Consider the following 27,614-nt stretch of genomic DNA (forward strand, 5'->3'; position numbering starts at 1 on the left):
TTCTAGCATAGAACAAAAGGGTTTCATGGAAAGACACAAAGGTTTGTGGTCACTCTCAATCCTGTTTGTGACCTTCATATTTAAAAGAGTAGGCCATAAGGTAAGATCAAAAAAGATGTAATCTATGTGGTTAAAAAGGTAGTAGCTGATGTAAGTATTAGACCCTGTTAGACCTGGCACCATTGGTGTGGGTCTCCCTTCCATTTTTGCTGTTCCTCAAGTATTTTTGCTGGTGTTAGATGCTTTGGGCACTGTGCTGCTGTCCAGTGCCACAGTGCAAGTGCTCCCTATTGTAAATTGATGTATAAATCAGTGGTTCCATGTTTGGCTATTTGGTTTACTTGTCAGACCCTAATCTAGTGCACTGACTGTGCCCAGGGCGTGTAAATCAAAATGCTGCTAGTGGGCCTGCAGCACTGGTTTTGCCACCCACAGAAGCAGCCTTATAAAATGTGTCTGTCTGCCATTACAGAGCCTGTGTGCAGTCTGGTACTGTCATGCTGACTGGGCAAGTGCACCCACTTGCCAGTCCCTAAACCTTCCATTTTCTTCATATCAGTCTCCCCTATGGTGGGCCCAAGGGCAGGGTGCATTTTAAGTATAAGGTAGGACAAGCCCTTGTGGGTGTGGCATGTCCTAATAGTGAATTACATCCATTTTTGTTTTTCTCTATTGCAAGGCTGCCTGTTCTCCATAGGCCAGAATGGGCTGTTAGATTATTACATGTTTATAATCCTAGCTGTCTCAGAGAACATGGTAGAAATTCGAGCCTAGCATGCCTGGACTCAGAATGATCAAATGCATCTTTTAGTGAAGTTGGTTTTAACATTCTGTGTCTGCAAATACCACTTTTAGAAAGTAGGTATTTGCTTGCCTAACCTTTCAAGCCTGCCTTTGCTAGTTTGTGTATTCCTTTGTCTGGTTTTGTGAGTGACAGGGCTGGGGGACTCCAAGAGACAGGATGAGTCAGCCCAGTGGTGAATAGAGTGATCTGCATCTAGATGGGAGGGGGGAGCTGCAACTGGACCTTGAATAGGGCTGTGCCTGCCTTTCACAATGCTGGCTCCACCCCCTGGGGAGCGGCTGATGTCTCTGCCCTGCACACTGAAAGAAGAGAAGGAGTCCTGTAAACAAAGTGCTCCAGGACTGTACTTGCCTTCCACAATGCTGGCTCCACCTCCCGTGGGGCGTCTGATGTGCCTGCCCTGCACTGTGAAAGGGTGAAAGGAAAGGAGAAGTCTGGTAAACAGAGTGCTTCAGAACTGGTTTGGACTGGGCAAAGGCCCCCTCCCCTCGGAGAACAAAGGATTTTAGGGTATAAATATTGGGACCCTGATCCCATGAAATTAGATCACTTTGGACTACAAGAAGAAACCTTTACTGAAGAGAGGAACCTGAACAAATTGAGGAGAGACCATACCTAAGCTGAAGTGCCTCTTGGGGGATTGGCCTGCAGTGGTTGCCTAACTGCCAAAGAAAGGAGAAAGAACTTTGTGTGCTTTACTTTCCACTTGTGAAGGATCTCCAAGGGCCTGGAAAAGAGCTGGCCTCCTGCTGAAGTCTCAGGGACAACAGACTTCACCCACCAGCTTCTCAAAAGTCTTCCTGAAGTGCCTGCAGCTGTGCTGGACTTTGTGGGGGATTTGCGTGTCGCAAGGAGCTGGAAGCACGACTCAAGATCGAGAAGCGTCTCGCAGAACCGCCGCTGCCACTTCACAACCCGAAGCGCACTGCATCACCGTAGAAGAGAATCGACGTCGCCGCCGATGCCGACGCATCACCAGAAAGCATGTCGCAAGAGACCGACATCACTGCGGACGCTGCCGCATCTCTGAGAAGCGTATCGCAGGGCCTGTCGCGGCTCGCATCATTGTGGAAGCAACTCGCATCGCCAGTAGAGAGGATCGACGTCGCAGCAGACGCCGCCCCATCGCTGGGAAGCTTGTCGCAGGGCCAGTCGCGGCTCGCATCTTGTAAAGTATCACGCATCGCCAGAGAAGAGGACCGACATCGCCGCAGACGCCGCCAAGCGTGTCGCACCAAGGAAAGAGCGTCATCTTTTTTTCTTTACACCCGAACTTCACCGTATTTCCATCGCTGCAACATTGCTTGTTGTGGAAGCGCAACGCATCGTAAGGTACATTGACGCAAATTATCGCATCCTAACAACTGAACTGAACTAAGCTAAATCTACCATCTTAAAGTAACAGTATTGTGTATTTTTGTCGTTTATGGTCTTGTGGTAACTCTATATAAAGTATACTTATTTTTGATATAAAACCTGTGTGGTGTCCATTTGTAGTGTTGTCACTTGGTTACCGTATGTGGTCACAAATGCTTAACACACCGCCTCTGAGATAAGCCTGTCTGCTCGTGCCAAGCTACCGAGGGGTTGAGAAGTGGTTATTTTAGGAGTATAACCCCCTTATCCTGACTAGAGGCAAGGGTCCCTACTTGTCACAAGTACATACCTGTGCCAACTAGAGACCCCCAAATCTAACAGACCCCCTCCTATCAGATTTGTTCCTACCATTGGCTGATCTTTGCCCATGTTTTAGGGTTAGTGCCTTAAGGCGTAAGGCTGCCTCTGTCTATCTTAGTATTCGTGGTAGATCAAGCTGTGGGATGCCCCATGACTCGTCCTCCGCCAATTTGGTATTTTCATTATCAAGGGGCTCATATGTGGTGTTAAAATCCCCTGCAATTATCAAACCGCAATTAAGCCGCTTTTCTAGATGTTCCTCAAGGGTCCAAATGTTTTCAGACCCTTTAGCATAAATAATGAAGATGTCAACAATACTTGTATTATCTACCGTTATTCTTATAGCTAGAATGTCTGGACAGGCAATAGAGATTCTCTGTGTTTCACAGTCCAGATCTAGTCTAATCCAAAATACTAGTTCTCCATAGGTTCTGCCAACAGAACTGCGGGTAGCAGGGTTTGACTAGTTTAAATACCCTGTTTGAAGATTGGGTCCTTGCACCATGTCTGCTGAAAAAGACAAATATATGATTTAATAGATTTTCCAATCTGAGAGTGCAATTTATTGGGGAGAACTGGACCTGCCATGTTCCAGGACAGTAAGGACACCCTATCTCTGGCCTTGTTTGTAACAAGAGGCATGGGGGAACTTAAGGGAACCCCATTCACACGGTTGGAGCTAACATTAGTAGTGGTAAAGGAGATAGGTTTAACCAGCGTAGAGTCTACCGGACCACCCGTAGAATCTGTAGAGACAAGTTTGAATGGGGGGACACTAGGTGTAGGCTGGGAGGGACGTTACCACACCTATTACTCACATGTGCTGATGTAAAATATGGCCAAGCTTTGGGTAGCTATTAGTAAACAATGGCTGTCAATCGACCATCCAAGTAGGGGAGTCTCCAGGAGGGAATTCAAAGGATTGTGCAGATTACTGCTAATGTATCCCTCGTGCCAACTGTATTTGAGGTGAATATCGGATTTGGACAGTGAGAAGGTGCGCATATCGAAGGCCACTAAGCTGCCAACCAGTTCTCTATTTGTCAGTGAAAGCTCAATATTATCAAAATTTGTACCAATTTTCGGGTGCCATTTGGCACCTAAGATGTCCTACCTATGCAACAGCCCTTCACTTGACGGATCCAATGGATTGATTTATTAATGAGTTCATCCTGACTCTCAAGGGTTGTCGATCGAGTTTCAGGACATTGGTTAAAAACATGGAACAGCTGGAAGTTCTATTGTGCCAGATTGGACAGTTGTCTTTGATGCTGGTTTTTGAGCGTGTACCCAAAGAGTAATGGATAATGCCCAGGTAAAGAGGTCTGCTCAAGTCGAACCCCATGTCTGGGACCTTGTCCCCTAGTCCCTCCAGAAAACTCCTTAGGGTTAATAGGGTGCGCCAGTTCTTTTGAAAGTACACCATTTTGGGGCTCCAAGGGTCTTTGTTCCTTTATCTGAGGATGAGAATCTAGTATGTGTGTGGAACTCCGGATAGTGGGTGTGGGTTTATTTTCTCTTGTAGTGGGTGAATTTAACAATGTATTAAGGTGTACTACCATAGCCGTAAGGTTGCCCACCTCATTTCTAAACATTACTATTTGCTGTAAATGGTCATCTGGATTGGCCAGGGGAGAGGGTATGGAGGTTCTTGCTATCTCAGACTTACTGTTTTTCTCTGGTGATGTTGCGGTCTGTGTCTGTTCAGCCACGGGAAGGAAACGATTGCTGCAGGGGATTGCATAGCTGTCTGAGGCAGTTCCCACTGCAGGCGGTATAATGCATGGTAGGGTGACCAACTGGCATGCATGCAAATTCAGGACGGTCAGTGTAAAAATTCAGGACAAAGAGTAAAAATTCAGGATAGAAGGTCAAAATTCAGGACAAATATTTGGGGGAAAACATACGTTTTACAGACAGAGGAGGTCGCACAAAGTATATAAGTAAATAGACAACCAAAATCAGTGCCAAGTCAAAATAAGTTTATATAAGGTTGAGACAATCTTGCACTTCACAGTTTTTCAGTATGCGTGCAGCTTTTCAAAGCGACATCAGGCCCTTTCTGCAATCAAGATTTGTGCAGGAGAAGGCACACCACATGCTGTCACTATAATAGGGCCCATTGTCATTCTATCTGTGATAATCCTCTGCAGTCTCAGAATGACAGTTGGCCAGTCCACAGTCTTTGCAAGGTCCGGAAGGGGCTGCTGCAGGTCGCCTCAGTCTACAGATTAAAAGGTAAGTGCAAGAGGCCCAGAGTGAAAACTTTTAAACGCATACAGGGGTACAGCATACCTTCCTGAAATTCCCCAATTTGTTTTTAGTATGATGGCTATAAGGCTTCCGTAATTTGGGGATCCAAAATTACGGATGCCTTACAGCCATCATACTAAAATAACGGACGGTCTGTGAAATGTACGGACGGTTGGTCACCCTAATTCATGGTTCTTTGGTAGTGGAATTTGATGCCATGAGGGGTCCACTACTAACGCTTTTTTGTTTGGCTGACCATTAAAATAGCTCGAAATTAAGGGGGGGATCTTTTTTTGCATTTTGGGTGCAGTTTTTTCGTCTTTGGGAGTTACCCTTGGTTCATCCGGAGTGGAGCAGTCTGAACTAATGAGAGACTCGACCTCTTCTATTAGGAAGTCGTTCTCTCTGAGTGTACAATTGTCAGGCCGACTGGACCTTTTTGAGTATTTAGTTGGGCCCTATATTGAATCGGATGCTTTTCGTTTGCCATTGGTTTGACACAATATGGGGGGGGGAGCGCTCAATAAAGCTGGGCCACCAGTGGTTATGAGAAGGTGCAGAGCAACTAGATTGTGAACAGGTGTTTATATAAATGCACAGAATACACAGATTACAATTGCAGGCCCTGTTAAAATATTCAGTGCTAAGGAGATGGCGACTACCAGATAATGAGATCAACAATTGTAGTATCACCCAGTCCAGCAATCAAACACTGCAAGGCCTCCAGTTCTTGATAGTGTATCTATTATACTTAGTATTACCTTCAAAGTTTAGATCCAGAGCCACCAGCCAAGAGAATGGGCCCAGCCCAGCCTCCTTTGGGCTCTGACGGGAGCGGACGGGCCCGCCCTTGGCCCGGGCGATGTCCTCAAGCTTCCTGCGCAGGGTGGCTGCAGGTATAGCGTTAATTGGCAACATATGAAGGTCCCAAAGGTGGTTATGGGAGCTGTAGTCCCCAACGGCTGGAGTCCGCAGCAGTTGCCCCACATTCCAAGCTGTTCAATGCAGGCTGCTCCAAGATTAGCAGGAGACACGTTCCCCTAGGTGACAAGGAAGTTGCAGAGTACGTGGGAATACCCCAGCAGGGTGAAAGTGTCTCTAAGATATCAACTTTGATGAAGTGGTAATAGGTAAGTGAAAATATTTATACATTTTTAGATATTTAAAAAAAAATGTACTACTTAAAAGTAAATATGTTAACATAAAAACTGTAATATAAAATTTGATAAATATACTGTACTACATTGTTTTTTTCTATTTTTAACATATTTAAGAATGCACAAGAAATCTATGTAGGCATATTTAAGTATGCACTATAAATCTACAAAGTACCACATTAATACCTACAAATTACTGTGCTACTAAAAATGCGCAGTTCTCCCTAAACTGATGGAAAAATATATAGAGAATTATTCCATTGTATGAAACTCCACTACAACACTCCACGCTATTGTGCTCTGTGCCACTCCACTATACGCCACCCCACAGTACACCACTGCATTGTACGTTATTTAGGTGTACACCATTCCACGCCACTCTACTATGTCATTCCACTGTACGCCATTCCACAACAATCTACTGTACATGATTATACTATACTATACTATACTATACACAACCCAATTCTACGCCACTCAACTCTACATCATTACACTTTACACTATTTCACTGTACCTACACTCCACTGTACAACACTCTTGTCTACTGTACGCCAGCAAACTCAATGTTATTTCACTCTGCCACTCCACTGTGTGCTACTCCATTGTGTGCCACTCCTCTCTATGTCACTACACTCTACGCTATTCCATTGTGCGCCTGCAACTCCACTCTACAACAATCTCCTATATGCCCTCCACTCAGCGCGACTCCAGTCTATGCTAATTCCAGTGTACTCCACTACACTGTAACTCATTCCACTCTACGCCACTCTTCTCTATGCCACTCCACTTCACCCTTTGCTTTTCCAATCTAAGCCACTCTATTCTCTCCCACTCCCTTGTATTCTATTCTACTGTATGCCACTTCACAGGGCGCTACTCAACTGGACCCCACTGCACTCTACGTTATTCGACTGTATGACACTACACTGTACCTCACTCCACTCCACCCCACTTTATGCCACTCCTCTGTATGCCACTCCACTGTAAGCAATTCTACTCACACCACTCCACTGAATGCTATTCCACTCTACGCCACTTCCCTGTACGCCACTTTATGCTATTTCATTGTATGCCACGCCATTGTATGCCACGCCATTGTATGCCACTACACTGTACGCCACTCCACTGTAAGCAATTCTACTCACACCACTCCACTGAATGCTATTCCACTCTACGCCACTTCCCTGTACGCCACTCCACTTTATGCTATTTCATTGTATGCCACGCCATTTTATGCCACTCCACTGTACGCCACTACAGTCTACGACCATCCACAATACACTAATGCACTCTACGCCAATCTACCCTTCACTATTCCACTGTATGCAACTCCACCCTATGCCTCTCCACTCTATGGTAATTCACTGTACCCTGCTCTACTGCACGCCAGTGTATGCCACTACAGTGTACGCCACTCAATTATACACTACTGCAGGGCTTAATTTGAGACAGTGGTTTATGGTGCTCGGCACCTGCACTTAATCGTCAACACGAGCACTTATGACAGGCTATCACATGAGGTGACATAGTGAGCATGAGGATCAGGGTCAAGACTGATTTGCATATGGCTGGGTATAAACTGGGGTGGCATGGTGAGCAAAAGAAGGATGTATTTAACCCAGATCTTTTGACTGTGGTTGAATGTTTGATTTGTTCTGCATTCCATCCATCATGTGTGTGTCTTTTGCTTTTTCACCCTACGTGCGCTGGGTATGCACAGGTGTGGGTACTGGGCATTCTGTCCATAATGTGTGTGTCTTTAGGGTACCACATGGTGGCGCTGTTTGCTTTATGTAGAGATGAGCACAACAACAGTTGTTTTTTAATTCTATATATATCCAAAATGAATAATACCTGCCACTCTAACCACTCATATATTTGGGGGTCTGGAACAGTCTGAAGAGCCACACTTAGAGGAGTGTGATGTTGGTAGGTTTGTTTGCACTGTCACCGGCAGCTGTGGCCAGGGATATGGTTGCTACAAGCTGGAGTGGCTTCCTGACGAGGGCCCTGGAATTCTTTAAAAAAAAAATTCTCAAATTAACCACTGCACTACTCCACTCTATGCTGTTCCACACACTATACGCCACTCCAATGTATGCTATTCCACTTTATCACTCAACTTTACGTCACACCACTATACACTATTCTATTTTATGACACTCCTCTGTACGCTAGTTCACTGTATCTCACTCCACTGTATACCATTCCACTCTACCCCATTCCGCAGTATGCTAGTCCAGTTAAAGACACTCCACTGTGCTTAATTCCACTGTACAATACTCCACTCTACACCACTCCAGTGTATACCACTCTACTGTATGACACTCCACTGCATGCTTCTCCATTGGACACCACTAAACTCTGTTTCACTGCATGGCAGTCAACTGTAGGCCGCTCTTTTCAACAGCATTGTATGCCACTCCACTGTAGCAAAATGTACCACACTCTAACCTACTCTACCTCACTCCACTGTACAGCACTGTGCACCATCTTACCAACTAAACTGTACGCCACTCTATGACCGTTTCAAGCACTACAAAACAGCATGTCACACCACTGTACGATACTCCACTCTATAACACTTAACTCCACTGTATGCTATGCCACTACAGTGTGTTGCACTCCACGACACTGTACTATACGAGACACCACTCCACTATATGACACTATAGTCCACTCTACGCTACTCCACTCAACTACTCTACAACAGTTTAACCCACTGTATGCCACTCCAATGTACGCCGCTCCACTCTACAAAACTGCACTAACTACACTATGACACTGTACGACACCATACTACACTGTAAGCCCCTACACTGTACAACACTCTACTCCACTCTGTATGATTCTACAACACTCTGCTCAACCTTATGACACCAGACAACACTCCACTTCCTCCATGACACTAAATGTCACAATACTCCACTGTACAAGTCTCAACTGTACTGTATGACACTCCACTGTACACTAGTACATCAGCTAGACCTGGAGGTATCAGAGCGCTTTACATTAGGACACAGGGTGTTACCAGTTATAGAAATTTCACATTAATACAGAACAATTACAAATTCAATACAGGAGTATTTTGCAAGACGAGTGTCAGGAATAAAAAAAAAAAAAACTCCTTACGGGTGGACGGATGGGCCATGGTGTTCTGGGATACGGAGGTGGAGGTGGAACACTAAGATGATCTCTTGGAGGTTCCAGGTATCTTTTTATGGACATTTTTTCACATTGTCTGAAGGTATTGAAATAGAGACATAAGTAACTGTGCCATACCCTTACTAGAAGGCGATTTGCCACATTGCTGGTAATGCCCCCCCATAATATCTGGGTCTGTCCACATATTTTGTCTGTTGTGAGTTGTTGTATTCTCCATAGTAGTGTTCATCCTCTTCTTCTTCCTCCTGATATTTTACGTGGAGTTTGGGTGGGTTGTCCTGAAAGGGCCTTCATTTATTTATTTATCCTCTGACTCCTACACCTTCCGAAGAAGGCTTGAGAGGAGACATCTTGCTTGGTGAGGTATGCTCAGGTAAGAATAACGTTTTTGAAACTTTCAGTGTCATTGACATTGTTGTCGAGCCAATGGCAGCAGATACCAACTGCTGGGATTGCCGGGCAATAGTCAGCGCCATCAGTGTACTTCTCGTCGGCCTGGTAGTCGTTGACGGTGCCGCCGTCAACAGTAGCAATGGTGTCGTTGATGATGGAACTTTCACCGACGATATCTTCGACAGGATCGACGCTTACGTGGAGATGGATAGAATCCTTGCTGATACCGTCATCTACGCCATCATCAATGTGACTGTGGTAACTGTCGTCACCGACGATGATGTTCTCAACGGAGAGTTGGCCATCGACAAGAGTTTCAAAGCAGTTTTAGGCTTCGCCATCAACAGTTCTGATGAGGACTTTGGAGGATGAGCTCCAGTTTTTACAGATGGAGTACTTTGCTCAGATCTGGCAGTCTCTCAGGAGATTTGTTCCTTTATCTCCTTTTTTGAGTTGTCCTTGGCAGACCCATGATGAGATTTTATAAGGGCCTTTCTGGATTCCACTGACATCCCTTGGTCATAGGAACGTTCCCTCTTATGTGATCTCTTTTGGGATGTAGAAGAGGTGTCACTATCTTCCTCAGAAGTGGGAAGTATCTTTGACTTAGCTTTCTGAAGCTATAGAAGAAGCCTCCCCTCCCTGTCCTACATGGTTTTGGTGGAAAAAGTACAGCAGTCTTTACAGTCTTTTACTTTGTGCTGTGCATAGAGGCAGAACAGACAGTCCTTGTGTGAATCATACACATGAAGTATTTTCTTCCGATATGTATTGCAGGGCAGAAGAGCCCTTTTTGGTAAACATTGTTTACCACAAGAACTTTTCCCCGCAGGGAATTACAACGCCGTTGTTACAACGACCGCGTTGTAACAACGCATACCATTAATCCGCAAGTTGGAACAACGACATGCAGAGGGGGCAGAAGGTGGTGGATTTAAAATCCAACACTTTCCCTACTGTTGCACAGACTGGAGTTGGAATAGTAAATTATTCCAACGTGGTAATGGTATGCGTTGTTACAACGTGGTCGTTGTAACAAGACATTGTAACTCCCTGCTGGGAAAAAGAATGCGGAAAAATTAGGTATATTCGCCCTTTTTAGCTGTCTTAGACATGGCAGAAGCAATAGAGTAGCTTTTAAAAACTAGTTTTGGATAAAACTGAGCCGAGCTCAGGAAGACTCCTTCACACAATGTGCAATAGAAAATATGAAGGACTCAGCCTCGCTTAGGAGTATTCAAGAGGGTGCTTTTGCCTGAATGGCTGGAGTTTAGTTCATTTTTCTAAAGGACATAAATAGGCTATTTAAGTCATTGTTCATTGTCATTATAGCCTATGATAATGACACATACTGCATTATTATGATACCGTGGGACTCCTACTACGACGACGGGGATTGATTCAAACATGGGAATCTATGAAAGATACTATACTGGAGAAATTGTGTAATTCCTGATATTTCTTTCACTGTTTTTGGGGCTCCTCAAAGGAATGCATCACAGCTGGTCAGAAAGCAGTTCAAAGTTTAATTTTCCACAAAATAGGGCAAGTTCCTGACCTGTAACGGCCTCTCTGCAATGAGCCATATTCCCCAGGTGCCCATCCACCTTTTGCCTACTTACAGGAAGCCACAATGGAAAATCCCAAAACAGAGTGGAGCCTGTGCACCATTTTCTGGTTTTGTTTCACAGGCGACTGGAAAGGTCCTGTCTTTTATACCATCATTAACACATTTGGGGCCATATGTAGGTGGGCCAATACCGGTCAGTAACGGCCGAAAATCGGTAAATTTCCCGTTACCGACCGGTATTGAGCCCTTTCCAATGTAGGGGGCAGTAAATAAGGATTCGTTAATTTACCGATTCGTTATTTTAAGGAATCAGTAAAATACTGAATCCTTATTTTAAGGACTTGGTAAATTACCGATTCCTTAATGCCTATGTAGGTAGCACTCAAGTGAGTGCATTTTAGCTTTAAGGATTCATTATTTACCACCAACTACAAGTTGGTGGTAAATACCGAATAACTTAAATAAAGCAATTTTTTGCTTCTTTCTCAGTGCCATGTTGCAGACATACATGACATGCCCTTAAGGCATGTATGTGCGCCACATGCGCACACATGCACAAATCAGAGGTGCAATAGGGTGTCAATGTGACACCCCCCCACCCTTGAATATGCCGGTATTTACCGAATCAGTAATAGTGAATGGCTTCCCATTCATTCCTATGGGCCTCAGGCCCATAGGAATGAATGGGAAGGTGATTCCTTATTACCGAATCGGTATTACCGATTCGGTAATAATGAATATTACCGATTCGGTATTTTTTACCGAATTTTTAGCTACATATGAAATACCGATTCTTAAATACCAAATCGGTAAAATTCAGTATTTAGAAATCGGTATTTCATATTTACCTACATCGGGCCCTTAATGAGATAAAACTAACTTCACTAACTTTGATACTGGAATTTTTGGAAATGTGTGGTTTGCCAGACTACGAAACACATGAAAATGTAAGTGATCCAGAAGTATGGTCTCTCAGCCTGAAGACTGAGATCCGCCAGTAATTGGTTTATAGAAATACAAGATGATTCTGAGCCTATCAACAACCACATACAGTAGAGCCACTTAGCATATGATTTATTTAAAAAGGCTACACTGTGGAAGGTACACTCCCATTTATACAATTCCAGTCTTTTTATTCAGTTCATCATAGTGTTCACATGGAATGTACAAGAAAACACTGTTTACATCATAATAAATCTGTTTCTATGCAAACAAGAAATAGTTTCTAAGTCTGATATTGCACATTTAATCTCACGGTACATTTCAAAGTGCACACGTTGCACACTACATCTTCAATAGGTACACTGTTAATTTAATGAAAGCTCTATTTACATCTAGAATGTTTGATATGTGACACATCTAAGTTTTCAAAATGTGAAAGTTCTGATAGATCTTTGGTTTTGGTACTTTATTATTATTTTGCTCTTGCTGTTCTTTTTGTTTTCTTTTCTCTTGGCCACCATCTCACACGACTCCCAAGATACGTGCAACCCACCAGCTGCATGGCATGATGACTCTGCAGGCCGAGCGACATCCCTGGTAGTTGTAGGGCCAAGGCTCGTAGCCATAGAGAGGTTCACAAATCCTTTGGCAGTGTGTGTAGCTGCGTCTACACTCAATACAACAGACTCCTTGGTGATCCAGCATAACATCAAAGGTCATGCCACCATCCTCACCTTCTAATTGCTGAAAAGAAAAGAAATATGCATGTTTAATTGTCAATGTGAAAAATTCTCAGTAAGATTTGCGTTTCTTATGTTAAGACTGCAGGCAACACAAGTGGAATGAATAGTAAACCATGGGCTTCTCTTTTACTAAAAATGTATATTCCAAAGAACGGTGCGACAACTTTGCCACCTTCTTCAATGATAAGATCTCCAAGATTGAGCGCTCTCTGGACATCAATTGTTCCTCCCATCCCCATAGCATCCCAGTTGGGGTACTTGGTAGCGCCCCCCTACTTCCAACACTGAACCCTGGTAACTCTTCCAGCCCATTTCAGAAGAAGAGATAGCCAAACGTATCTCCACCTCTAAACCTTCATCTCACACCCTAGACCCTCTTCCTGCTCAACTCACCAACAAACTGAAACTCTCCCTAGCTCCACTCTGGTGCAGGATTATAAACCGCTCACTAAAAACCAGAATCGTTCCAGGGTGTCTGAAAGTGGGACAAGTCACCCCACTGCTGAAAAAAACAGACCTAGACATAAATGACTTAAACAACTTCAGACCCGTCTCCAACCTTCCTCTTCTTTCCAAATTCCTAGAAAGATGTGTACTCCAACAACGAACATAACACCTGGATAATACCAACCTCCTCGACTCCCATCAGTCGGGATTCAGGAAAGGGTGCAGCACAGAAACCGCAATCCTCAACATAATTGATGATATGCACAAATCACTGGACTCAGACCAATGCTGCCTCCTCATTCTCCTAGACCTATTGGCAGCATTCGACACAGTTGATCACAAACTTCTCCTCAAAGCTCTCGAAGAGAGGGCCGGTCTAGACGAGGTGGTCCTCAAATGGTTCTCCTCATTCCTGCACAACCGCTCCCAGAGAATCAAAATCAGAAGCTTTGAATCCGACCTGCAGCCAGTCAAGAGGGGAGTCCCCCCAAGGATCAGTGCTCGCCCCTATACTCTTCAACATTTACATGGAACCCCTCGCCACCCTACTCAGAAAAGCTAACATCCCCTTCCACCTATATGCTGATGATACCCAAATCTACTTGGAAATCTCCTCTGCTAAAGACATTCAAAGACTCAATGAAACACTAAGGGAAGTTCAACGTTGGTTGTTAAGCAACCACTTAAAACTGAACCCAGTCAAAACTGAACTACTCCTCATCTCGAGCAAAGATGAGAATCCACAAATGGTCGAGTGGTTAAAAGAGATCGATGCGCTCAACGGGAACCTCACCCTGGCCGACTCTGTTGAATCATTAGTCATCACGCTAGACTCAAAACTGGACATGACCAAACACATTAAGATTTCGGCTAAGAGCGCCTTCCTTAACATAAAACTACTAAACAAAATAAAACCTTTCATTCCACTCAAAGATCTCAAACAAGCCACTCGAGCATTGGTGCTGTCAAGACTGGACTATGGAAACACAGTCCTTTCGGGAATAGCTAAAACACACCTTGCTCCGCTGAAAACAACTCTCAACGCGGCAGGCAGAATGGTCACTGGAATAAAGAAATTAGACCACATCTCTCCCGCACTCAAAGAACTCAATTGGCTACCAATAGGAATGCGGGTGAACTGCCTGCCTCACCCACAACGCCCTCCACACAGGCAAACCGGAATATCTGGCGTCCAAACTCAAAAAAGCAGTTCAGAACAGGAACCTCAGAAGCTCTAATACCTTACTTCTTATCCCGCTAAAATCACACAAAAAAAAACGCAGCAAGGTCCTTCGCCGGAAATGCGCTCAAAGTATGGAACTCTATTCCTCCCCACATCAGAACTATTCCCTCCTTCGCTAAATTCAAAAGTCAGCTCAAAATCCTTTTCCTCGATCGATCCCTAGCGAACAGATGGGAGCAGTCGGAGTGCTGAAAATTACACTGAACCTCTCCCGAATGGGGGTTTTCAAGACCTTGTAATGGAACTCTTCAACATTCTCTTTACTACGACTCTCATCCAGAATGTCTAGCTGTATTGTAATATGTTCTGCTCTCTTTTGCTCGTTTATTGTAATATATTCTGCTCTCTTTTGCTCTGCTCTGTAACTGTTCTGAAGCGCTCCGATACACTCTGGTCAGGCTAGTGCTATATAAAACTTCTTAAATAAATTAAATAAATTATATAGAGCCGAAGATCTAGTGTCACTGACAACAAAGCTATTAACGTAAAGCACACAACATACCTATATACAGGTCAAAAAGCTGTCAACCCCTCAGCGCAACCTTTGGTGCAACTTTTGTGGTTCAACGAAAATAAATGTACCCCTAACTATGTACTAATATATGGGAACCACTCTAAGCCTTCCGTATATATTGACAATTGTGTTCTACTTTTTCTGTGCCGTTTTATCACTGTATGTAGTATTTTCACTTGTCACCTGCACCGTTTACTTTTCTTCAGGAGCACTATTGTCCACAAGTCTGTACAGGTTACTTATGCATTAAATGTAATTGAGTGCCGCAATATTGTCCTTATCTAATCTTGTTAACCTACTTTGATATAGATTGATCCTAGCATTCACATGCTTCAACCATTCTTGTCTCCCTGCTTCCTTCTTCTTTTGCAACTCTTATGTGCATGCTATTTGTAAAGTAAAAACTGTCTTATAATATTACCTGTTGAGACATTGTTGTATGCTATACATATTATTTACCCAGCTCTCAACCAGGTTTACAGGTACCCTCCTGTTTGTTTTCACATTAATTTAATACCATTCATTGAGTTTGTGCACAATACCTTATTATAATTAGCCCGAGAAGTCTGGAATGGCAATACAAGACATATGTATGTATTTATATATATATATATATATATATATATATATATATATATATATATACTAGCATCGGGGATTCCTTAAAATAAAGTTTAAGCTGTAATTCCTTATTCAAAAGGAGTAGCTTATTCATGTTTAGTATATTTGGAATGGTGGTGATAAATTCTCTCTTCAGTGATAAAGTTGAATTTGACATTACCAATTTAGAAATGCCACTTTTAGACAGTAAACATTTCTCTGCATTTAACATTGCTCTGTGTGCCTGCAGCATGCCTCCGTTACACGTCTAGGCTAGGTGACAGATACACTTAGTGCATACTCTCTAGACAGCCACAACACAGGAAGGGCTGGGTGTGACAGGAGCTACACCTGGATTCATCTGCATACCGACAGGCTTCCTGGGCAGGGACAAGACGAGGCGGTTCACACTTATATTTGAATAGGTTGTGGACTGCCCTCACAGAAAGGGCTGAGTTACCCCTACTGGTAATCTGGAGCTAGCGCTGGGCTGAAATGTACCCTTGTGCACTTCAGAGAGTTCCTATGAAGTCAATCCGTACATGAAAGACATTTTCTAGTATCAGTAGTAGGGCTCTGACCCTATCCTAACAGTACACTACTGGACCTGGAAAGAACTTTTCTGGAGTAAAGACTGTTGTGCTGAAGGATTGCCACTTTGCTGTGCCCGACTATTCTAAGGAACTGCTTCCCTGCTTTGCTGAGCTGCCCTGTGCTGCTGACCTCTGCCCTGCTACAGGACCAAGGACTAACACCCAGAGTGACTCCAAGGGCTTTCCCACTGTTAAGAGAAATCTTAGGGACATCAAAGACTTTATTTTGTTTCTAAAGGCTGCGGCCTCTTCACTTCATGCCTGCTCAGCGGCTCAGGTCATCTTACACCAGCGCCTCATGTGTGCTCGCTAATTGAGTCCTCCCTGAAAATTACTGATCACCTAAAACCTACGTGCTGACCAAAGTCACTGCATTTTTGCCGAAAGACAGCCGCTGCGCTTTGGAGAAAACACCTCAGTGAGGCCCCTCTGGCTATGTGTTGCCTAGATTATGCCAGGTGGAGCAAGTGATTTGGTCCCGACTGCAACGGTTGTGGGACCCCCAGAAAAGGGAGATCAATGTGTCATGCGTGCTGCAGTTCAAGCCCCCTCCCGCCAAAAAGCATTGGTGATCTGGGCACCCGCCTGTACAATAGAAACCACCGAAGTGCCTCGGACTCCCCGCGTAAGGCTGATCATGGCAGTATCTTCACCAGTGAGATATGGGGTGGGGTGGGACCTACGGGGGCCCTGTCATGGGCCAGCACTCCTTCCCGGGCGGTGATGTTGATCAAGGTAACACTGGCCTCACTAACCAGCGGTATCCCTTGGACCAAAGGAGACTGTTTGGGCCACTGTTAACTCACAGTTGAGGATCAGGTCTCTCAGGAGAACACCGAATAGGTCATTGGCGCATTATCCTGGTCTATCAGTAGAGTTATCAACATTCAGCCACATTGTGAGTAACTTTGAAACATTGTAGTGGCAAACATACGATTAAACAATATCATTAGTAACTTTTAAGCAACTATGGTGACAAAGATACTGTAAACAGCATTTGATGAAAGATATACTTTAAACATTTATACCTCAATCTTTATTTATCGGATTTTTGTTGTTTCGGTCTTATTTTATTCAGATAAATATTTCTTATTTTTCTAAACCTGGGGGGAGTCTTTTTGTGGCTGTGGTTTTTGTGTGGTGCACAAACACTTAACACATTGCCTTTTCTGATACGCCTGCCTGCTCTGTGCCAAGATGTTCGAGGGTGAGCAAAGGTTATCTCCGGGGTGTATTTGACTTACTCTGACTAGAGAGGTGGGTCCTGCCTGGCTTGGGTGCATACCCAAGCCAAACAGAAACCCAATTTCTAACACAAACGTAAAATTCATTAAATAAAATGACGTACTGGTGGTGCAGTGGAATCCTCCATATATACAATGAGAGGAAATGCCACCCTGCGTGACTTTTCCTCTCCTTGTAAATACGGCCCCTTCACACGCAGCACTTTGCGTTGAAGGGGCGTTCCATGGGTGTTGCTGTGGGTGTTCCCACGCAACACCCATGGAACATGACACATTTCCAGATTTACGAGAAATCATAAATCAGGAGATGCGTCTTAATGCTACGCCACTCTACAGGTGGCGTAGTGAGGCGCAACCAGGAGAAAGGTTTACATTTCTCCTCTTTTTTCCTCTTTCATGCGTGCTGCATTCTACAGCATGCATTGAAAAAGGAAAATGCCTGTAGTGATTGTTTTTGTGCAGGAAGGTGCCCCTTCCTGCACAAAAACAATCCCCCCACGACGCAGGCATCCTTGCACCATGGTGCAAAGGTGCCTGCGCCAGCGCATGACTGCTGTTTGTGCGCCAGCGCAGGGGGAAGCACAGAGATGCAACATATTCCTGTAAATATGTAGCATCCCTGTGTTTCGGTAGTGCCGCAGCCTGGCGCAGCTAAAGGGCTTGCGGTCAGACGCTGCCGCACTTCCTTGTGGATCTGCCCCAATATTTATAAAGCACTGCTATTCACCTGCAAGGGTATCCAGGTGCTGAGAGTCATGCTGCTCTAGAGGCATCAGTTGAACAAACAGCTCTTGAGTCCCTTTCTGAATTCCTGATGAGAGGGTGAGGTCAAGAGGTGGAGGAGGAGGCTGTTCCAGGACTTCGTGGCGAGGTAGGAGAAGGAGCATCCTTCCCTGATTGCTTCGGCGGATGCAGGAGGTGTGAGCGAGAGAGAGGGAAGCAAAGACCAGGTGTCTGAAGAGTTAGTAGAAGCTCGGGCGGTTGATATATGCTGGTCCTTGATTGTGTAGGGATTTGTAGGTGTGTATCAGCAACTTGAATTGACATTTCTTCTGAATGGGGAGTCAGTGGAGTTTCTTGAGGTGTGGGGTGATGTTGGTCCGTTTGGGGAGGGCGAGGATGAGTCTGGCCGCTGAGTTCTGTATGGTCTACAGTCTCTTCAGGATGTGTGTGGTGATTCCCAAGTAGAGTTCATTGCCATTGTCCAAGTGGCTAGTGTTGAGGGTTTGAGTGACGGTATGTCTGGTGCTGACAAGGAGCCATTTAAAAATCTTTCAGAGCATGCAGAGAGTGAATAAGCAGATTAGTTTGCTGTTTAGGATGATGCTGAGGTTCTGCTTGTGATCTGTTGGAGTAGGCGAGGCTCCTAGTTCAGCAGGCCACCAGGAGTCGTTCCATGGGGAGGTGTTGTTCCTGAAGATCAATACTTCGTTTTTGTCTTTGTTGAGTTTGAGGCAGTTGTTTTGCATCCGGTCATGCACAAGTTGAAGTTGGCCTTCGTGGTGGACGGAAAAAGAACAATTGATGGACAGAATGCAGAACAATATCATACATTCACCCCAATACAGAGATCTGATCCTAAATCCATCGTTTTTTGCTCACCATACCAGTGGGACCCAGCCATATGTAAATCAGCCTTGACCGTGCGCTCAATGGGAACAGCCAGCCCGAACTGCCTGGCCAGGTCCTCCCCGGACTGGAACCAAGCCTCCTAGGACTGGTTTCGTACTTTCAGCCCTCATCAGCCAGGATAGCTTGACTCCAGTGGCATGGAGAGCACAGGACCCACATCTGGGCACACCCGTCACACTCGGGGTGACAAATTGATGGACAGAATGCAGAACAATGTCATACATTCACCCCAGTACAGAGATCTGGGCCTAAATCCATATTTATTTTGCTCACCAATTAGTTCCAGTTTGGACCCACCCATATGCAAATCAGTCTTGACCCTGCCCCCTATGGGAACAGTCCAGCCCGAACTGCCAGGCCAGGTCCTTCCTGGATTGGAAACAAGCATCCTAGGACCGGTTTTGGGCTTTCAGCCCTAATCAGCCAGGATAGCTTGACTCCAGTGGCATGGAGAGCACAGGACGCACGACTGGGCATACCCATCCCACTCGGGGTGACAAACGCAAAAAGAACAATTGATGAACAGAATGCAAAACAATGTCATACATTCACCCCAGTACAGAGTGTCTGAAAAGTTTCAGCGCTCCGTCCATCATCTCCTTGTGTTTGTCACAAGTTGGCAGGGTATGCCCAGACGTGGGTCCCTTGCTCACTTTGCCACTGGATTCAAGCTAGCCTGGCTGATGATGGGTGTTACCCAGAAACCGGTCCTAGGGTACTTGTTTCCGGTTCAGGGAAGACCTGGCTTGGCAGTTGTGGCTGCACTGTTCCCATGAGGCACAGGGTCAAGATGGATTTGGATATAGCTGTGTCTGAACTAAGGTAGCGAAGTGAGCTAAAGGATGATGATGGATTCAACCCAGATCTGTGACTGGGGTGAGTGTCTGGAAAGTTTCAGTGCTCCGTCCATCATCTCCTTGTGTTTGCTTTGTTTGTGGTGGATGGGCCATCAGATAGAGTAAGGACGAACTGGGTGTCATCTGCTTAAAATATGATGTTCAATTCATGGCGTCTGACGATGTTGGCCGGGGGGGTGGGAGGGGTGGGGTCATGTAGGTGTTGATTAGAGTACGGTTGAACCTTTAGGGATGCCTTTCATTATGTTTGTGGGTTCCAATGTGGAAGGTGGTAGGAGGATTCTCTGGGTTCTTCCGGTGAGAAAGGATACGATCCATTTGAGGACATCCTCTTGGATTTCAATCTGATGAAGTGTCTTTATCAGGGTGAGGTGGAACACGGTGTTGAAGGCTGCTGAGAGGTCAAGGAGGATAGGTTCTGCTGTTTCTTCTCGGTTCTGATGCCGTTGGTGGGTGCAATCAGGGCAGTTTTAGTGGTGTGGTTCATGTGGAATCCAGATTGTGATGAGTTCAAGTCGTAGGTCTCCAGGTATTCCGTGAGTTAGTGGTTGATGGCCTTTTTGAGGACTTTGGCAGGAAAGGGGAGCAGAGAGATGGGCCAGTAGTACTTGAGCTCGTTGGGGTTGTTGGAGAGTTTCTTGAGGAGGGGTTTGTCTTCAGTGTGTTTCCATTCTTCGGGGGATGTGGCATAGGTGATGGATGTGTTGAAGGTGGCCGTAAGCTTGTTGCTGATAGTCCTGTTTCCGACGTTGAACAAGTGGTGGGACAGAGGTCAGTGGGTGCCCCTCAGTGGACAGAGTGCATGATGGCTGTGGTGCTCTGTGAGGTGAGCTGGTTCCAAGTGGTGATGTAGAGGTCGGAATTTGCATCTGTGGGAGCGAGGAAGCTGAGGATGTCGGAGGCGGCGGGTTGGAGTTCGAAGTGTTTGTAGATTATGGAGATTTTCTCTTGGAAGAAGTCTGCCAGGGTGTCACAAATTTCTTGGAAAGGGTGATATTTTCGGCTGCTGATGGGTTGTAGAACTTCTTGACGATGCCGAAGAGTTCTTTGCTGTTGTTGGAGCTGGCTTCGATGCAGTTGTCCAGGTTGTTCTTTGCATGATGCAGTGAGTGGGCTCCTTGCTGGTGTGACATTTCCATTCTAGTTGCTTTTTGTGGTTCTCAGTTTCGAGGTGTACCAACTGACCTGTTTGGTAGATCTCTTGAGTTTGGTGGGTTTGATGTGGGTAACTCTGTTGGTGATCCAGGTGGTGAAGTTCTTGACATCCTATTCAAGCTTGGTAGTGATGCCAGGGTGGGAGGTGTTGAGGACGTCAGTCCATTGGCTTTCGGATACTTTGTTGCATCTGCAGTGTGAGGTGCTGGGTGACTTGGTGACATTGCAGGGGGCTACTGTGATGGTGAAGTGGATGATAGAGTGGTCCTTCCAGGAGAGCTCAGTGACATGGCTGTACTTGACTCTGTGGCTGGCTGTGAAAATAGGGTTGAGCATGTGTCCTGCGTTGTGTGAGGGGGAGGAGAGCTAGGAGGCGGGAAGTGGGAAGTGGGAGCAACAAATGGTGGGAAAACGAGCAGCGAGGTGGGCTGCACAGAGATTCAGCAAAATACAAGACACAAAATTAAAAATACAATGCAACAAAAAATTAGCCACAAAAATAAACAGTAATGGAAGGTTTAAAGATATCACTCAGGGCAAATCAATGAAGAGAAGCACAAGCTTTAAGGCAGTGAGGGGGGAGTTAGCACACAGACCTACTCATATGGCCATCAACCAGTAGACTCAACCTATATAGACACTGTGACCTCTCTTTGGGTCCATAAAAAGACATTATATACCTTAAAAAAAAAACTCCCTCTACCCCCAACCAAAACAATGGATGCCATATAAAGGTTATATGCATGTGTACTCTAACGAAATTGGGAATGTCTTGGCACAACAGGAAACACTGACATACATACCAGAAGCTAAAGGTTACTGATGTAGGCACAGGGATGCAGCTTCAGGGTGTGTTTGGAGCGTTACACCCCCCTAATAAATGTATTTTCTGGTAAATAGTTGGGTACAGGTGATTTCAGTCGAGTATGGTGAGGTGTCAGTCAGGTTTTAACAAGAATCTTAACATAAACACAGACAAAAACGCAAAGATACTCTCTTCTTTCAAAAACTTAAAAAGTGTTGGTTATTTTACAAAATATTGTTTCCTCTCACTTTACACCTCTACCAATCCGCATTTGTCTCTCTTTCCACTGCCACTTTAGTCCCTCCATTGTGCCTAGGCCTGGGCGGTAAATTCAGTTCTGCTCACAGAATTTGCGTAATTTGGGTAATTTTGCGTTCCACGGAGAACGCGGACTTGCCCAAAATTCCGTGATCTACGGCTTTGCAGAACTTTTTGCTTGTTTGAGCTTTCAAAATGCGTGTTCGTGAGATATTTCCCCCAAGCACGCAAACAGCGTGCGCGAATGTGGAAAAGTAAAATTTTGCTATGTTCTGTGTCCCTACGCGTCCTCCATCATATGTTATCTGTGCATGATTAATATGCATATGTTATTCCCCATGTTTGATTAAAGACGCAATTATAGTTGTGTCCACCTCTAGTATGCCAGTTTCCAGTTCTCGTGAATAATACGAATATCAGGCCTATGTAAAGCTACGTTGCCACGTTTCTCAGTGTGCACGTTAATGCATTGTAAAATCTCAGTTTCTAGGCCTCAAAAGGGCCTGGACACCAGATTCAGCTCCTGTCCCCTGAAGCCTCGCTGAGGAGCGATACAGCCCCCACCTGTATCCTCGACCCTTCACTTATTTCCTGCATCGCAGTGCCCGGCCCAGCTTGGCTCTGCCTCTGAGTCTGCCAAGAGTATGTTATGATTCCAGTTATCAGTTCAGTCCTCCTTCTCTGCATTCCTAAGCTACTGAATCGCATCAATAGTTTCCGTCATTGTCTAGCCTTTACGGCCCCATGTTAGAGAAATACTGTATTAATGGTCATTTAATATTCGTCATCACGCACTACATGTAGAATAATGCATGCTCCAGTCTTAGAGTCTGTTAGCTTTTCCCCTCCTGTCTTCTAGTTTATATCAACATGTTCTCTAAACATCAGATACTAGATACTGCTTAGGTACATGTCGCCCTGACTCTCCAGACTTCAGTCTCTGCTCCTAGCACAGAGTTCATAGCCCCCAGCTTCTCCTAGTAACACGTCATTGCCAGTTTGTGCGCACCATCAGGTTAGAGGTCCCGGCTCCTCAGGTAGCCCCCTCCATGGTTTCCGCCCCATTCATGACATATTCTGTTACGTTTGCATCACATGTCTATGTATACGCCCTGTTACACCTACTTTCACCCTTATCTTTCGCGACTGCTACGCGTCACGCTTTCTGCTCCACCCACTGCTACGCCTATTGCAATGTAATGCTATGTGTTTGCGTTATGTATATATGCTCATGTACTGTTATTAAAAAGTTATCCGTTCCCTTGTCCCGATCCTGTCCCCGGCAGCTGCCATCCTATTCCCGTGCAGGTCGTCCTGTTCCTGTCCTTATGCTATATTAAACCTGCAAAAACTCCTACTACCTCGAATCTTGACTCTTATTTATTGAGCTATCTGTTATTCATTTATGCATTCAAAAATAGGGTATTATTTATTTATTTACCACATAATGGCGCCCGAACAGGGACTTGCCCTTTCCCCACGCGTCGGTGAAGCCACGCCGACCCCCTGACCCTCTGCAGTCGTGACGGAACTCTTCTGCGCACCGGCAGATATTTCTGCTTCAAGTATCCCTCAGGCCCACGGAGGAGACGGAGGAGGCGGTCCAGCATCCAGACGAGACGGTGGAGGAACGCGGCGAGTCCCGACCAGAGCCCAAGCCGAGAGTCCAAGGTCCGAGGTATCCGGAGGTCCACCCGTAACAGAAGTCCGAAGTTCGTCCGTCCGGCGTCCAAGTAGTACCGTCCAGTCTGAGGCCTTCCGTTCTTGCTGGCCGGTGAGTACCGTTACTGGGGTGGTATCTAGACAGGGTCAATCTAATTGACTCTGGTCCGTGGGTTGGTGGTACACAGACCCACAAACGAAGTGTCCACTTCGGTGGATGCGGGTCCTGACGTGTCTCTTTATGAGACCGGTAAGTTTCGTACTGTTTCAGCAGTGCATCTAGTTTCTGTTCTAGTCAGTTCTGTTCTCGAGAAAATTCATGTATTCTGTTTTCCGTATTCCAGGTAGTATTCTGTTCGAACTGTTATTCTGAATGTTCTTCATGTATCTTGATGTCGTGGTATGAATGGGGAATAAGTATCGTGTTCATTGTGTATTGTATTGTGTCTAGATTACAGTTCAGTCATGCCCTTGTTTTCTAAGTTACGTCAGTTAAAAACTAGAAAGGGTCTGCTGGAAGTTGCAGTTCCAGTCCCGCCTAGGGACAGTCCAGGTCATTTTATGTATCAGAAGCATGGCATAAGCGCCATATTGTATCTAGATTTATGGGTCGAGTATACCAAACAGTTAGAGGAAAAGTATAGATGGCCTGTGTCAGGCACATGGGATGCCGAGTGCATCATGAGAGTAGAAGAAGCATTATGGAAAAAGAAGGCCAGACAGTCACAGAAAGATGCCATCGAGTTATGGCGCAAAGAATCTCATAAAAGAACCGAAAAAGAAATCAGAAAGTCAGAATTAAGTAGAGAATCCTTGGAACGAGCCCAAGAAAGGGAATTAATCGAGATTGGTGAACGAGTTAAAACCGAACAGTCAGACAGACAGAGGCATGCTCTTATTAAGGGTATGTATCCTCTTCTTGCCGAGGGCCTGCCAAAAGCGACCTCAGAGTCATCCAGTAACTTTCCGCCACCATTAGTTCCGACCAAGCTACGTCACAAACCGACCGCAGCTGATATTTTTATTTCGTCCTATTTGGACGACACAGTCCCAGAATATGCAAATCCTGTTCGCGCTCCGCCAGTCCCTGTAAATCAGGCACTTCCCGTTCCCCCAGACACCGGGGTACCCCTTGCAGTACCTGTTACGGTCCCCCCGGTCCAGCCCGCCATACCAGTTCAGCCCGCATTTCAATTTCCTGCCACACTAGTACGAAGAGGATAAGTCGACGATTCTAGTATAGGGGCCGCAGGAGGAGGTCCTCCTCAGACCCCGCCGCCACATAAGCGTTTAACGTCAGCCGAATTACATGCACAAGCGTCACAGCGTACGCCCAGACATCAGACTGTAGCAGAAATAAGAAAAGCCCTTAATGAATGCGGTTATGATCCAGTTCCAGGCGAGGATAATATGGTTTTATATTCATTCCGCGTAAGAAAGGTGGCCGAGTATCTAGTCACCCTACCGAATATGAAAGAAGACCTAGACAGAATATATCGTTTCATCCGTACAGGGGATGATCCAGAAAGCATTGGCGAAGCCATGTCTCAAAGGAAAGCCGAGATCCAGCTCATGATATTAAAGTTTCTGATTAACTGTCTAATAAGAGAACAAGATTACCCGTCTAAAGATCCGGCCGAAATGAAAATCCTGACAAGGTGGAGTGATAATATAGCCGAGGGTAAGCACAAGACCGTCGGCGCTATGGAGAGTATGTACAAGAAAATCCGTAAAGAAATAATAAAGTTACACGAACAGCGTAAAGCAGCACAAGTAAGCGAGAAAGAAAGTAACTCTGATACTGAAGAAGTAGAGGACGAGAATCCCGCCAGAATAGCGTATGTAGGAAAATCTAGATTTCCAGATCGCCATTTACGCCTAGAACACAAGTCTACTTTCCATCACCCAGCACCAGAACAAGGTTCTCTAGAACAAGTGTTTCAAGCTACCGATCACATTCTGAAATCACGAATCGGTTACAGTGAGTTAAGTACTATGCATGAACAAGAACTAGCCCGATCAGCAGTCCGATGGACTACTGATTCTACCACTTTTCCAGACGAAATAGTGGCACAAATGTTTCTGAAAATGCCCCCAGCCGAGCAACGACTGGCGGGTATGTATATGATCCAGCACCTCATTACATTGTATGAGGGTCAGCACTCTGATCCAGGCTCGTTACATGATATCCTGAACGAGTTACTCCAGTATAGATGGAAAGGTTTAGGTACCGATTTAATTAGTGTCATTCTAGAACAGCGTCACAAATATAGAACGTTTTTGAACCCGCATTTTGTTCATGTCTCACCCCCAGAAAGTAAACCATTTTACATAGAGAGACAGAATCCGTTACGAGAAGTCCACCCAGTTAGAGGAACGGGTGGCGAACTAGAACGAGTGTTTGTTTACACTCCGATTACAAAGATGGAACTCTTAGAGATGAAAAAATTAATTCCCTGTCATGATAAAGATCCAGCAGGGTTCCATCGAGAATTAAAAGACATGCTCCGTATGGGAGAATACACGTATCCAGATATAATTAAAATGTTAAAGGTTCTGCTGCCCGCAGGGGTGTATGAAAAGCTCAAGGAAAAAGAATGGGAGGTGGGAGAGAAAAAGATCGATTGGGCAGTTCTAGAAGCTGAAGATAAGGCACGAGTACCAGGTACCGGTCTTGGAGCGAAATGTAAAGAATTACCTGAATTATTGATTCAAGTTTTACCCAGATTGTTAACAACGAAAAAGGAAGACTGGGATGCAATCTCAGCCTGTAAACAGAAACAAGACGAAGACATTAGTGATTTCTATTCTAGATTTGAGAAATGTTTTAGCATCAACAGTGGCCTCAAGACCAGCAGTGAGTCATACCCTCACCTTTTTGTTACTAAATTAGTCGAGAATTCAAGTCCACAAATTAAGAATCGAGTTTTGAAAGTCGAAAGTACCTGGCAAGCTAATACCCCGTCCCAGATGTTACAGATGCTCCAATACCACCAGAATAGAATCAGAGAAGAGCAAGAACACGAGAGAAAACGTATGAAAGACACGAAAATGAAAGTACTAGTTGCACAATCTGTTCCTCAAGACAGTCAGGAGAGGGGTCCGAATCAAGCCAGTCATCCGGCAGCTCCCGTTAAAGGGAACTGCAATTATTGTAAACAGCCAGGTCATTTTATAAACGAGTGTGCAGTTCTGAAACACAACATAGCTACTGGTAAGACTAAAGAAAGACCACGTCCGCCTAGACAAGAACAAGTTTTACAGATTCCTCAGCCACAGAATGCACCACAGACAGTTACAGCACCGCAGCCCATCGCTGCAACACAGCACGTTACACAGCAGATGTACCAGTATGCACAGTCTGAGTATCCAGAGTATCAGCCATATTCATGAAACAGCCTAGAGAGGGAGGTAGGCTTGCCTCTCATCGAGATACCTGTAGATCAAGAAGGTCCCTATGTTCACAGTCAAGTATTAGGGAAAGACAGAAAGTTTTTGATTGATACAGGGGCAAGTAGGACCACAATTAGCCACGCCGAAGTTCCAGGGGCTCCGCTCTCAGGCTCTAGAAATGTTTCCCTTGGATTTTCAGGAAAACCCATCGTAAATGAAATATCAAAGCCAGTTACTCTAGAAGTAGGTCCATTGTCCCGTACTACTGATCTGTTACTTACTAAGTCATGTCCAGAGAATTTATTAGGCATTAAAACACTGAAAGAGTTAGGTGCAGTTATATGCTGTTCCCCGGAGGGAATACGATTGTTCCTGCGTGACTTCAAGGGTCACTATGTATTACGAGATTTTGATCCGAGATTGTCTAATGTTCCGCAGCATTTATGGGCGCAAGGTCCAACTGATGTAGGTTACATGCAAATCACACCCCATCGTGTGACTCT

General features: G+C 45.1%; 1 protein-coding gene across 1 annotated transcript in view; it reads right to left on the reverse strand.

Moving 5' to 3' along the window:
• Positions 1–12,080: 12,080 nt before the first annotated feature.
• Positions 12,081–27,614, reverse strand: part of CNMD (chondromodulin) — a 112,431-nt gene continuing 96,897 nt past the window's right edge. The window contains exon 7 of the mRNA XM_078657404.1: positions 12,081–12,709. Within this exon, the coding sequence (XP_078513530.1) occupies positions 12,488–12,709 (222 nt within the window). The 3' untranslated portion in view covers positions 12,081–12,487. The remainder of the gene's footprint in view (positions 12,710–27,614) is intronic.

The sequence above is a fragment of the Lissotriton helveticus genome, chromosome 8 (assembly GCF_964261635.1).
Source record: "Lissotriton helveticus chromosome 8, aLisHel1.1, whole genome shotgun sequence".
In the NCBI taxonomy this organism is placed as follows: Eukaryota; Metazoa; Chordata; class Amphibia; order Caudata; family Salamandridae; genus Lissotriton; species Lissotriton helveticus.